The 14,801-nt window shown below is 41.6% G+C and overlaps 1 protein-coding gene across 1 annotated transcript in view; it reads right to left on the reverse strand.

Moving 5' to 3' along the window:
• The window catches only part of LOC126457699 (uncharacterized), a 42,843-nt gene extending 28,890 nt beyond the window's left edge, over nt 1-13,953 (reverse strand). The window contains exon 1 of the mRNA XM_050094231.1: nt 13,808-13,953. Within this exon, the coding sequence (XP_049950188.1) occupies nt 13,808-13,829 (22 nt within the window). The 5' untranslated portion in view covers nt 13,830-13,953. The remainder of the gene's footprint in view (nt 1-13,807) is intronic.
• Between the last annotated feature and the right edge of the window lie 848 nt (nt 13,954-14,801).

Raw genomic sequence — 14,801 nt, forward strand, 5'->3', positions numbered from 1 at the left:
TTCGTAGTAGCTCCACTCATACTTTCAAACCATGGAAACTGTTCATATAGACCAAAGGAACACCTTTCTTCGAGTGCCTAAAACCTAGAACTGCTCGCGCGGACTAGCAAATAAAAAAACCTTAATAGAATTTTCTCGATACTCTAAACTGTTTTCCATTTCGAACGTCACCAATTCTGGCAACGGAAAATTCTTTGATGATTGTAGAAATAGATTTCCAAGCAAATTACTACCTCACACATTATGTAAAAGGGATTAAGGAAAAAAAGGAGCTTTTGGTGATCGAAAATTTATAAGTTCTCTGAGTACTCACCAGCAACAAGCAACAGAGGAGCCTTGATTGTACTTGATAAGAACTGCTACTGCTCCCTGCGTTGTATTTACGTTTATATATGTTTAAACACACGACGACAACATCGAAGGTTATCGTATGTTCCCTTCTCATTTCCCGTTTCATGAACTGTGGCGGCATCAACAAACACCAGATTGACTTACCTTGTACGTCAAAGGATGTGTTATCGTTTGCTGTGTCATGTTTATCATCAAAGCTATTTCCAGTACGGCTGAAAAAAAGGTGGTTTACCATACTACACGGTTCAATTTTTTTTTCATTGTGTATCTTGTAGTAATGCTGAGCAAACGAAAAGACTATGTCGACGATAGTTAACCTCAAATACTCACCAACATAATCGAGTTGATATTTCACACACGTTTTAGGGGCAGTACTTGTTAAATCCGTAGTGAGAAGAGAAATTTCTAGTAAAACGCAGTTTCCTATAGATTGCTGATAAAGCTCTGTAACATCAGTACAACACAATTTCGGCACCGGCTCGATTCTTTTTTCTGTCAACAACGCCACACAGCCCCTGCTACCATATAACCGCCTGTGTGTAGTGCACTCCTGATCTATTCAGCAGAAACCGAAACCCAAAAACCATATGGCACAAGTCGAGGAATCTGCAGTCTACATGGACTAAGCCTCTTATTCACACCCTCCACTTGGCTCTGTAGCAGAGCTCCGCAGTCGGTCGTATGGACCACACTGCAGCTGGTGAGCTCTGCTTTCATCTCGCAAGCAAAACTGGCAGCCTTTATCACTTAAGTTGGCCGCTCGAAACCAGAGAGAATCTACTCCGATCCAAAGCGACAAACATAATTAGTACAGACGTGAGTCACCACCTGCAGTTAGCTGCAGTCTGTACTGTTCATGTCATTCGGAAGGCCCCGTTCCACGAGTGTACTGACTCCACTCAGTATTCACACGGAGTGAAAATTGACTTCCTTCCCTTCTTAGCAGCCATTTCCTAATGTAACTACCAATAACCCCACCCTCTTTGATTGCCCGGATCTTGCAGGCTGAGAGGACTGGCGGCTGCATCTGGCTGAGCGACAGTGTCAGCCACAGACAGCACCTGGCGAATGTTTGTCGGACTAACAGGAGTGGTCTTACGTGCGGCTCCATTGAAAGTCTTTCGGCGCCTGCCACGCCCCTTGGCGAACTCCCACTCGATCACGTTTGGGGGGACCAACCTCAATGTGAGAAGTAACTGGGCTGGCCACCGGTGAGGACCGATCGGAGGACTCGGACGTGCTGGACGTGCGTTGTATTCCCACGCCCGGCCCACCACGGTGATGCCCAATCGCTGCAGCTCCAAGCTGCGTAACCATAGCTAGCAGAGCCAGGAGCTGAGAGTGAAGTGTCACCAACTCGGCTCGCATTCACACACAACAATCACAGCCCCTATCCGTACTAAAGACCGTTGAAAACTCCACTAGTGAGACAAAATGACTATCGACACGTGCTGCGGAACTTACTGTAGACCCTGACAAAAACGCAAGAACTGCGTCTACTGAATTAGATTAATACGCAACGACTCAAAACCGAACTACCGAAGAACTCAGGTGAGACTAAATAATTCGCTCATAATTAGGAACCTGTAATATAACACAAAATAGGTTTACTTTACGACGCTAACGGAAACGCAAGAACTGTGTATGTTAGATATTAAGTTAACACGCAGAAACTCAAAAAACTAAACTATCGAAGCACACAGATGAAATTCTACAATTCACTCCTGGTTATGAACTAGTAAAAGTCACAAAATCGGTAGCTTTCCTTTGTCTACTTGAGTATAGATTTTCGTTTACACGATTAGAACAGTGTTAAATTTGTTCTTTTGTGGCCCTAAAATTGTCCTGAGGCTTCAGATCCGCCATTCAGATCTGTAAAGCTCTTTCAGTTTATTTATAGTAGCGTAATGTTTAATTTTTGACTGGAATGATACTGATCTTGTCATGTAACGATTTTGCATGAGTTCGTGTGCTTGTTCCATTTTCTTCGGTGTTCCTTACTTGTGGCGCAATCTAACCCATTATATTAGGTCTATTCTCACAAATATTTGAAGATGACTCTTTTGATATTTCCGGGTTTTATTCGTACATATTTTTCTCTGTTGTGTTTAAGGTTAATGTATTCCGTTACTTTCATACGATTTTAGCTGCAATTTCTTGAGGCGTTTCTATCATTAACTTCACATCAGTTTTGCCCTTAGAAATATCGTCAGCAGAAGCGAAACATTTCAACTCTAATGTTTCTCTCTCTTGTCCTGGAATCCTAAAATGTTTTTCTCTTGTGGTTATTTATCCCACTCTCTCATTACCTCGCCTATGACAAGAATGAAGGGAATCAGTGGGAGCGTATGCCCTGCCGAACCCGTGTCACTCTGAATGGCTAAGAAATTACTCTTAGAAGTTGTGTTTGGGAGAGTTTGTTCGAGTTACTGTCTGATGGGTTTGGTGATACCTGCTTCTTCCATTGTTATGAATACTGTCTGTTCCCCCGCAGACTAAGCCTTGACAGGACCGGGGCCTTAGCAAACAATGATCCAGGCTACATATGCGGGACTGTCTATTTCTGATAGCTTGTCGCTTGGTAAGAGGAGAAATCCAATTAGTCAGGAATTTGGAAGTTGGTCAGCGGCTTCCCACACTACTGAAGAAATTAATATCAAGAATAAAGATCCATGACGAGTCGTTTTCTTCTGAGAGTGATACCTTAACGTTAGTAAAGGTCGACAGTAAGGACCTCAGTACGGCGGATCTAGCAGAAGGGGCATCCTACCAAGCAGCACAAAAATCCACGTCGTGCCTGAATTTCAACAAGCGGCTTCGTAGTCAGTGTCTCTCTTGACGGTGGCTGCAAAAATCAGTAGTGTCTGTTACCGAAGCTGTTGCATGTAAGCAAGTCTATTCAGAATCTAGCGATTCAATTGCAGATGCAACATACCACAAAGAGGCTAACACCCCCTCCAGCTACACTATGCAAAACTGAAACTGAAAATATCTCCTGAAACAACAGAGAAAATGCACCTAATGATTGTTAGGGCAGACATCTTGTATAACGTATGGACGGTTACGATATACTGTGTGTGTCGTGCGCCATATAGTACACTGAAACAGAAACAGGTCTTTTAGAATGGAACATGTGTCTTGTCAACACAAGTGCTATTATGTTGGAAACAGAAATTAGCGTTAATTTTCAACAGCTACGGTTTAGAAGTGTAATTTCTTTGTAACTGGATTTTGATAAAATTTCTGCTTTATTTGATTTCTCTAATTGACTATTAGAGATTTGTAATGTAATAGTTTAACAGATAGACGACTAAATACAACGCTGATAAGATAGTCTTAATATCAGTGTTTTCAAAACTGAACAGAATGTATGTTCCTAGGTAAGATACCATGTTGTGACTTAAAAAATGTGGAAACTTCAGCGACCCAGCAGAAGTCAGCAGTCTGTCAATTTCGAGCAGGTAGTGAGCTGTGAGCAAGAGTAGTGTCGTCGGCGCCGGCAGTAGGTGGAGGCAGCAACTAAGATTCAAACCTTAGCCAGTTCTGTCCGGATGTGCCAGTTGTTGCTGTTCGGTCAGTCAGTGTCGCCAGATGGGAAACCTGTTGCGATGTGGCGCTTGAAACTTTACTACTGCTTTCAGCTTGAATAACTAAAGGAAATATGTGTCAGTGTGGTGGCGCCTTTGCTACCTGTCAATCTAATAATTGGTCGTTAATGCTGCCTGTAGATTGTGGCCTGTTGGGTCCTGTACGATGAAAGCATCCATTTGCTAGGAGTCTGAGTTACTTCGGGCCTGCTGTTGGTTTCCTCATCGACTCTCAGAAAACACGGCGAGTGTTGATTGCTTTGGGACTGTTGTATTGTTACTGGACCTGGCCATCTCTGCAGTTTACGCCCCGGTTACCCACAACTTGTCAGAAACACAGTAGCGTAAGTGAACTTATTATATCAACTCGGCTGCTAACTTATTTCCTACCGATAGTTTATTAGTCTTACAGTATCACTTGAGAAGAGTGGAACCTGTTCAAATGGCAGATCCATATGGAACGCAATTGAGCCGGCCGTTGTGGACAAGCCGTTCTAGGCGCTTCAGTTTGGAACCGCGCGACCGCTACGGTCGCAGGTTCGAATCCTGCCTTGGGCATGGATGTGTGTGATGTCCTTAGGTTAGTTAGGTTAAAGTAGTTCTAAGTTCTAGGGGACTGATGACCTCAGATGTTAAGTCCCATAGTGCTCAGAGCCATTTGAGCCATTTTGGACGTAAGTGATGTGGTACTCGAACCCTTATTTATAGCGTGTTGTTGTACCTTGTGCGAATAACCAGTCCCTTAATCCCAATGTTATTTGTTGTCTGTGTATATAAGTTATAAAAAAAATTTTATTGTTCATGTCTGTTTCGTATGGTATAGAAAGGGGCTCTTGTAATTCTGTTTGTTCATTGAGTCTACTCATGAACAACAGAGCCGTGGCCAACATAATATACAATTTACCAATAAATCTGCTGGGCAGCTGCTGTTTAATTCTTTGGAGCAGTTTGCTGAATCCTGCCAGTAGTTACTTTTCATAAATTGTTGTATTAAATCTCGCTGGCAGTGTTACTTAACACTAGTGTCATGAAATTGCTGTGTGATGATTGTTGGTAAAATCTGCCACCTGCGTAATTACGTAACAGCCGATATATCTGTAAGGGGATTTCTAATTTAACTACGGTCACTAACGAGCTTGTTGTTAATTTATTATAGTTAACTGGTGCGGAATCAGGCTTTTGGGTTGCAGCTTACAGATATCATTGTATTAACGATTACACCAGTGCGGCCGCTGAGGCATTTCATTGACGGTGCCAAAAACAGGATAGTTTGATAGCATCGAAAGTATTAAGGAATTTTGTCAATAATTCATATATTTCATCACATATTACATCAAACGAAAGTTATATGGAAACAGAAATAAACAGTTATTACTACAACGCCCTTCTTATGGACAGTAAGAGTTTGAATTATTCCTGGAGAACATGATAGCAATCGTTTGTAGCTCTGAAAATCTCTCTCGCACACACAAATGCACGCGTGCGCACTCATACCAATAACATAATTGCTCACAGCTCACGGGGTATGTGTGGTCATTTCTTCGTGGCAGTCGTAAGTAGGGGGTGTTTTGATGTCCGGTGGCGTAAGATACCGGTGAAGATCTGGTCTGAACTACTACGTTAACGACACTGCCAACCTCAGCTCACGATTACGCTTTAGTCGTTACCGAGTGATTTATGTAGGCCGCTTTACTTTGAGTTTTGCTTGATGGTTGTTTCCTTTTCTTATTTTGAAATGAATGCAGAGAGCAATCTTGCCCTGTCAGAGGGTTCGAATCTGACTCTCACAACACCAGATGGAATAGCTATCCTTATGTCCGTTATTACATCGTTTCTGCCTTCCCAGGAGTACAGAACATGGACTTAGGCTGCCAGGATGTCTGATGGAGGCGTGGCTCGGACCCCCACTTCGCTCTTTTTCTCCTCGACAGACAGGACTGCTCGTCTGCTTTACGCTCGCGGCCAACTGCCAGAATAGCGTTCGCTACAACATGAGCGGTAGGATGAGAACTAATAAAGCATGTCTAACTTATTCGAACTTGTAATCTAGATTCTGGGAATATGATGTAATCAAATTACCATCATTTAAAACTAAAAGTATTTTACTCACCAAAAGCGGCAACTCCACGTCTTTGTGAAGACTGCTTCAAAATAAGTAGTAGGATTGGTATTGGAATTTCATTCATCGCTCCTTCTTGTTGGCAAATAAATTTGTCACTCTGAAACTGAAATATTCAATTTTACACACGAGTGACGTTTCACGGGATAGCATCCCTAAGACTCTTAGATGTTCTTTCATGGTGTTTCTCAGGAACGTTTTAATTCTCTTGAGCATTGAAAGGCACCACTCAGGTTCCGATGTCGAGATAGGCGTTGTGATTAAAAGTTTCAAAACTTTAACAGTCTCTTCAAATGTGAGACGAAGTTCATCCTCCAGGATCAGCGAAAAAAACGGAACTGCCCCATAAACTGCTCTCAACTCATGCCTGGCATAAAAGACTTGAAACTCACCCTTCAATTTTCTTTTTTCCAGAAATGTATATGTATCTGTAATTTCAAGGTGTTTGTCTGCAAAATTTCTGATCTATTTGTCAAACTGATTTATATCAAATAACTTGGCCGCAATGAGGTATCCAGTGAACGAAAACATAATTTCATTTTAGAAAGAATGGCATCCCACATTGTCAAAGCATCTCTTTTTTTCTGCCCATCAAGAATCCGTGGCTTCTTGGCTGTCATCGTTTCGTCACTTTCGAAACTAATCTCGTTAAGGATGGAGTCAATGACATCACTGATGTTTTGCATTACTGTTTCAAAGTTCTGGATGTCTTGCTATCAAAAATGGTTCAAATGGCTCTGAGCACTATGGGACTTAACTTCTGAGGTCATCAGTCCCCTAGAACTTACAACTACTTAAACCTAACTAACCTAAGGACATCACACACATCCATGCCCGAGGCAGGATCCGAACCTGCGACCGTAGCGGTCGCGCTGTTCCAGACTGTAGCGCCTAGAACCGCTCGGCCACCCCCGGCCGATGTCTTGCTTTGCTTTGGTCGGTTCAGTTATCATCTTCTGAAGCCGATTAAAAAGTAAGTCTGTATGAGGCATTGTCTTATAGAAAAATAATAGCCACAAAGTGAATTCGGTATCTTGCAGTCTTCCTTTGTATGAGCCAGCTTTTTCAATAGTAGAACATAGTTTTATGCTCTCACTGATTTCAATCACACCCAAACGCTAATGAGATTTTCCCTGTTTTCAAAAACATATTTTACTATTTGCGAACCTTAACACACACACACACGGAGTGAGCTATTTTGAATAATGCTATGCAACACTTTTGATCTCTGGGGCGAGTTAGAAAAGAAAGATGTAATACCTGAAACATGTGCTAAGAAACATGTTGGCTTTGCGATTAACAGAGGCTGTCGTAGACGTAATAAGGTTGAACTGATGCGCTTAGCAATGGATGAAGTTTGCATTTGGGTATTTGTCTTTAATTAATTTCTGAACCCCATTCGACATTCCACTCATAACGTTTGCACCCTCGTAAGTCTGAGCTATTAATTTTGATCGGTCATCGCCAATGAACAGTTCAGTTTCTTTTATAATACTCTTACTTAAGTATGAGCATTCTGACTTTCTGGATTAACGAAGTTCCAAGACCTTTCAACAGGTTTTCTCCCAACAACATAATGCAAATCAATAAGCAGTTCAGATTCGCAAGACACGTGTGTAGTTTCATCCGCGATTAATACAAAATAATCGGCTCATTTTATTTCTTTACGAACTTGCTCATGGTACACTTCGAACATGCATTGCAGTATTTCGTTCTGAACGGGTTTAGGAATGCCTTGGAACACTGATGCTTGACTGAGATGAACTTGAAGATCTTTATCCAGTTCCACGCTGAACAAAATTATCTCACGACCGCTACCGTCGCAGGTTCGAATCCTACCTCGGGCATGTATGTGTGTAATGTCCTTAGGCTAGTTAGGTTTAAATAGTTCTAAGTTCTAAGGGACTGATGACCTGAGAAGTTCAGTCCCATAGCGCTCAGACCCACTTGAACCAATTAGCTCACGAAAAAACCACCTTATTTTGAGAGTCATCAGATCCGACAAGGCCCTGGAGAGTCAGGTCCAAAGCACCTCAGAACCGAATATAGTTTACAATTAAACTCAATGGGTATCTGTTCTTTTCTGCACGTTTGCTGTGGCTGTCAGTTGTTTGTATTGCGAATCAAATATCTGTCAAATGTTTGTTTTACCTATAAATGAAAGACGAAGCCCATTATTCACGTGTCGCTTTGACATTTCATGTACTTTCATTTTAAACCACATATGCCCAATATCAGTTGCTCCAGTCTTACACCAATGAACACCCTCAAGCAAAACAAAAAGCAGCGTAGCTTTCTTTGCAGCCACAAATCCATTTGCTCTTTTGCTTTCTGTATTGAACTCATGGCATCGGTTTTTTGTTTCCCGCTGCAGATTCAGATTCAGGAGTGACCTATCTAGAGTTTTTATCTGATTTTTTTTCACTGTAAGTCCAGTCGCTAAATGGTGTTTTAATAACACATTAATTTGTTCACGTTTGCTAATTTCACAGTCAACTGAATATTCCCTTACATCTAACACTCTACACACAGCTATATATGGTTAAAAAATATTCAAATGTGTGTGACACCTTATGGGACTTAACTGCTACGGTCATCAGTCCCTAAGCTTACCCACTACATTATCTAAATTATCCTAAGGACAAACACACACACACACACACACACACACACACACACACACCCATGCCCGAGGGAGGAACACACACCCATGCCCGAGGGAGGACACGAACCTCCAGCGGGACTAGCCGCACAGTCCATGACTGCTGCGCCATAGACCGCTTTTTTTTAATCTCATTTTTTTCGTTTTCGTTCGTTGTATCCGCTCGGGGCGGACGTTGCAAGACACCTGTTTCAGTTCGTCGTCGATCCATTAACTCAATTTCTTTATTACAGAAGGCAGCTAACCCTCTGACCCAACACGCTGAGTTACCATGCCGGCCTTTTTTTTTTTTTTTTTTTGTTCGTTTTTGTTCGTTGTATCTCCTCTGGTCGGACGTCGAAAGACACCCGTTTCAGTTAGTTGTTGATCCATTAACTCAGTTTCTTTTTTTATTACAGAGGGCAGCTACCCCTCTGACCGAACACGCTAATCTATCGTGCCAGTTTGTTCGCTTTCGTTCGTTGCATCTGCTGGGGGCGGATGTCGTAAGCCAGCCGTTTAAGTTCGTTGTTGATCGATTAACTCAGTTTTTTTTATTCAGAGGATAGCTAACCCACCACCCGAAAACGCTGATCTAATGAGCGTATGGCATTGCTGGGAATCGAACCCGGGACCCCGTGCGTGGGAAGCGAAAACGCTACCGCAAGACCACGAGCTGCGGACATTTTGTATGGGATCGTGGCTGCTCGGCTAATCCCGCGCGGCTATATAGGTTAATTACATGACGTAACAATAACTACAATGTGTTTGTACAGAAGTGTATTACACAAACGTAACGAGTATAAATAGAAATCCTACACGGTTGTTTGGAAAAGAGATACTCAACAGGCGGTGAATGCGTTAGTTTTTTTCTTATTGTGCAGCAATAGCCTGCTGTTTTAAATATATACCAATATTAAAACAATGGCTCTTAGTTTCAAAATCTAAGGGCATAACTATACTAACCCCCCATGAACCATGGACCTTGCCGTTGGTGGGGAGGCTTGCGTGCCTCAGCGATACAGTTAGCCGTACCGTAGGTATCTATTGAGAGGCCAGACAAACGTGTGGTTCCTGAAGAGGGGCAGTAGCCTTTTCAGTAGTTTCAGGGGCAATAGTCTGGATGATTGACTGATCTGGCCTTGTAACACTAACCAAAACGGCCTTGCTGTGCTGGTACTGCGAATGGTTGAAAGCAAGGGGAAACTACGGCCGTAATTTTTCCCGAGGGCATGCATCTTTACTGCATGGTTAGTGATGATGACGTCCTCTTGGGTAAAATATTCCGGAGGTAAAATAGTCCCCCAATCGGATCTCCTGGGAGGGACTAGTCAGGAGGACATCGTTATCAGGAGAAAGAAAACTGCGTACTACGAATCGGAGCGTGGAATGTCAGATCCCTTAATCGGACAGGTAGGTTAGAGAATTTAAAAAGGGAAATGGATTGGTTAAAGTTAGATATAGTGCGAATTAGTGAAGTTTGGTGGCAGGGGGAACGAGACTTTCGGTCAGGCGAATAGGGTTATAAATACATAGTCAAATAGGGGTAATGCAGGAGTGGGTTTAATAATGAATAAAAAAATAGGAATGCGGGTAAGCTACTACAAGCAGCATAGTGAACGCATTATTGTGGCCAAGATAGACACGAAGCCCACGCCTACTACAGTAGTACAAGTTTATATGCCAATTAGCTCTGCAGATGACGAAGAAATTGAAGAAATGTATGATGCAATAAATGAAATTATTCAGATAGTGAAGGGAGACGAAAATTTAATAGTCATGCGTGACTGGAATTCGGTAGTAGGAAAAGGGAGAGAAGGAAACGTAGTAGGTGAATATGGATTGGGGATAAGAAATGAAAGAGGAAGTCGCCTGGTAGAATTTTGCACAGAGCATAACTTAATCATAGCTAACACTTGGTTCAAGAATCATAAAAGAAGGTTGTATACTTGGAAGAATCCTGGAGATACTAAAAGGTATCAGATAGATTATATAATGGTAAGACAGAGATTTAGGAACCAGGTTATAAATTGTAGGACAATTCCAGGGGCAGGTGTGGACTCTGACCACAATCTATTGGTTATGAACTGTAGATTAAAACTGAAGAAGTAGCAAAAAGGTGGGAATTTAAGGAGATGGGACCTGGATAAACTGACTGAACCAGAGGTTGTACAGAGTTTCACGGACACCATAAGGGAACAATTGACAGGAATGGGGGAAAGAAATACAGTAGAAGACGAATGGGTAGCTCTGAGGGATGAAGTAGTGAAGGCAGCAGAGGATCAAGTAGGTAAAAAGACGAGGGCTAATAGAACTCCTTGGGTAACAGAAGAAATATTGAATTTAGTTGATGAAAGGAGAAAATATAAAAATGCAGTAAATGAAGCAGGCAAAAACGATCACAAACGTCTCAAAAATGAGATCGACAGGAAGTGCAAAATGGCTAAGCAGGGATGGCTAGATGACAAATGTAAGGATGTAGAGGCTTATCTCACTATGGGCAAGATAGATACTGCCTACAGGAAAATTAAAGAGACCTTTGGAGAGAAGAGAACCACTTGTATGAGTATCAAGAGCTCAGATGGAAACCCAGTTCTAAGCAAAGAAGGGAAAGCAGAAAGGTGGAAGGAGTATATAGAAGGCCTATACAAGGGCGATGTACTTGAGGACAATATTATGGAAATGGAAGAGGATGTAGATGAAGATCAAATGGGAGATTTGATACTGCGTGAAGAGTTTGACAGAACACTGAAAGACCTGAGTCGAAAGAAGGCCCCAGGAGTAGATAACATTCCATTAGAACTACTGACAGCCTTGGGAGAGCCAGTCCTGACAATACTCTTCTATCTGGTGAGCATGATGTATGAGACAGGCGAAATACCCTCAGACTTCAAGAAGAATATAATCATTCCAATCCCAAAGAAAGCAGGTGTTGACAGATGTGAAAATTATCGAACTATCAGTTTAATAATTCACGGCTGCAAAACACTAACGCGAATTCTTTACAGACGAATGGAAAACCTAGTAGAAGCCGACCTCGGGGATAATCAGTTTGGATTCCGTAGAAATATTGGAACACGTGGGGCAATACTGACCTTACGACTTATCTTAGAAGCTAGATTAAGGAAAGGCAAACCTAGGTTTCTAGCACTTGTAGACTTAGAGAAAGCTTTTGATAATGTTGACTGGAATACTCTCTTTCAAATTCTGAAGGTGGCAGGGGTAAAATACAGGGAGCGAAAGGCTATATGCAATTTGTATTGAAACCAAATGGCAGTTATAAGAGTTGACGGGCATGAAAGGGAAGCAGTGGTTGGGAAGGGAGTGAGACAGCGTTGTAGCCTCTCCCCAATGTTAATCAATCTGTATATTGAGCAAGCAACGAAGGAAACAAAAGAAAAATTCGGAATAGGTATTAAAATCCATGGAGAAGAAATAAATAATTTGAGGTTCACCGATGACATTGTAATTCTGTCAGAGACAGCAAAGGACTAGGAATAGCAGTTGAACGGAATGGACAGTGTCTTGAAAGGAGGATATAAGATGAACATCAACAGAAGCAAAACGAGGATAATGGAATGTAATCGAATTAAGTTGGGTGATGCTGAGTGTATTAGATTAGGCAATGAGACACTTAAAGTAGTAAAGGAGTTTTGCAATTTGGGGAGCAAAATAACTGATGATGGTCGAAGTAGAGAGGATATAGAACATAGACTGGCAATGGCAAGGAAAGCATTTCTGAAGTAGAAAAATTTGATAACATCGAGTATAGATTTAAGTGTCAGGAAGTCGTTTCTGAAAGTATTTGTATAGAGTGTAGCCATGTATGGAAGTGAAACATGGACGATAAATAGTTCATACAAGAAAAGAATAGAAGCTTTTGAAATGTTGTGCTACAGAAGAATGCTGAAGATTAGATGGGTAGATCACATAACTAATGAGGAGGTATTAAATAGGATTGGGGAAAAGAGGAGTTTGTGGCACAACTTGACTAGAAGAAGAGATCGATTGGTAGGACATGTTCTGAGGCATCAAGGGATCACCAGTTTAGTATTGGAGGGCAACGGGGAGGGTAAAACTCGTAGAGGGAGACCAAGAGATGAATACACTAAGCAGATTCAGAAGGATGTAGGTTGCAGCAGGTACTGGGAGATGAAGAAGCTTGCACAGGATAGAGTAGCATGGAGAGCTGTATCAAACCAGTGTCAGGACTGAAGACCACAACAACAACAACAACAACAACAACAACTATACTAAAATTATATATAGCTATTTATAACGATATTTAAGTACATTATTTCTGTATTCGATTTAATTAAGCATTAATTTGCGTTTAGGAATACATTAGTATTTACTTGCAGAAGGATTGTAAAACTGGAGTACAAGAAATTTCTGCCCCGGTGTATTCGAACATGACTGCTAGATGGCAGATAGTGCTTCTATACGTTCAGCGCTTTACCGCTCTCTGGCGGAAGGAACGTAATGCTATGAGTTAGACCAGCTATGTCTCCATCTCCACTATTAGAAGCCTGTAGAAACCGATGGCCGAGTCTTTCACACAGTGCTATAGGGGTAGACGGTGCCAGTCTGCAGTTGGCTCCAAACTTCAGAAAATTTGCGCGAGAGCGAGCAGGGCGAAACACGCCTCTTGGGATCACAAAATCCGTACTCCGAAACAATGTTTTACGTGCAATTGACATAGATTTCTCTTTCTTTCTTTTTCATACAAATGGTGCCATGGCACAGAGGCACTACCTCTGACTGGAATAGAAGGGAGAACCGATAGAGGTACTCAGGGTACCCTCCACCACACACCGTCAGGTGGCATGCGGAGTATGGATGTAGATGTAGATGTAGAAGCTGCCCCTGGATCACGTATCACTTGTCTCAGGGAAAATTACGCAGAGTGGTTGATGAAGCCATCACAGAAGGAATGTCGTTGAGTAGCCTCCACAAGAGCCTATTCGAGAGTAACTTAAACAGTGTAATCAGTAATGAACTTGTTAATTGTTATCTTTTGATCCATCATGAATATGCAACAGCGTCAGATATTTAACAAACATTTATCACCAAAGGCTCATTGCTATAAGAAGCTGTTATTTTACTTACACGACTTGTTTTTGCATCTCATTATTCCATCTTCAGGCCCATGTATGTAATAAATGAGAAGTGTACATGTAGTATGTTAAAAGGTGTACCACTAGTTGACGTTACTGGAAACGAAGCATAGTAATAAAAGTACTCAATATCAACAAAAAGTCAACATGCCGCGTTAGCAAGCGTACAAGTATACATGTAGTATGTGGAAAGGTGTAACACTAGTTGACATTATGGGAAACGAAGCCTAGTAATAAAAGTACTCAATATGTGCAAAATGCAACATGCTGCGTTAACAAGCGTACCTGCACACACAGAAAAAAAGATCTTGGAGGACAATGTACACACATTGGTCAGCATCAAAGATAATATTTTGACATAACAAGTTATAATAGAACTTGCCAGACATTGCATAAAACGAAAAATTAAGCAGCATGCGAAATCGGATGTACAAACGGATAAAGATTATCTACTTCTCCTCAGTCTTATAAAAAAATCTCCATAACTCATATAGATGAGAATCACCATTGTTCTTAGGAACCATATTATGCTCATTCAGAAGTATAAGTCGCATATTTACCTATAAATTACAAATTTGTGTGCATATCTATCGCCCAGCTGATGCCATCACTATTGATATCTACATCTACATTAAAATAAATACGCTGCAAGCCACTGTACGGTGTGTGTGGTAGTATATCTTGTATCACAACTTGTCATTTCCTTTCCTGTTCCACTCGCAGATATAGCGAGGGAAAAAACAACTATCTGTACGCCTCCATATGAGCCCTAATTTCTAGTATTTAATCTTCATGGGTCCTGTGCGAAATGTGTGTCAGCGGCATTAAGATTATTCCACAGTTAGCTCCAAATGCAAGTTGTCTAAACTTCTGTGTAGTGTTCTTCGACATGAATGATTTCTTCCTTACAGGAAGCCCCACTTTAGCTCCGCAAATATATCCTTTACCTCTGTATGCTCATTGAACCTATAGGCAAAGAATCTAGC

Source organism: Schistocerca serialis, chromosome 2, assembly GCF_023864345.2.
Source record: "Schistocerca serialis cubense isolate TAMUIC-IGC-003099 chromosome 2, iqSchSeri2.2, whole genome shotgun sequence".
Classification (NCBI taxonomy): domain Eukaryota; kingdom Metazoa; phylum Arthropoda; class Insecta; order Orthoptera; family Acrididae; genus Schistocerca; species Schistocerca serialis.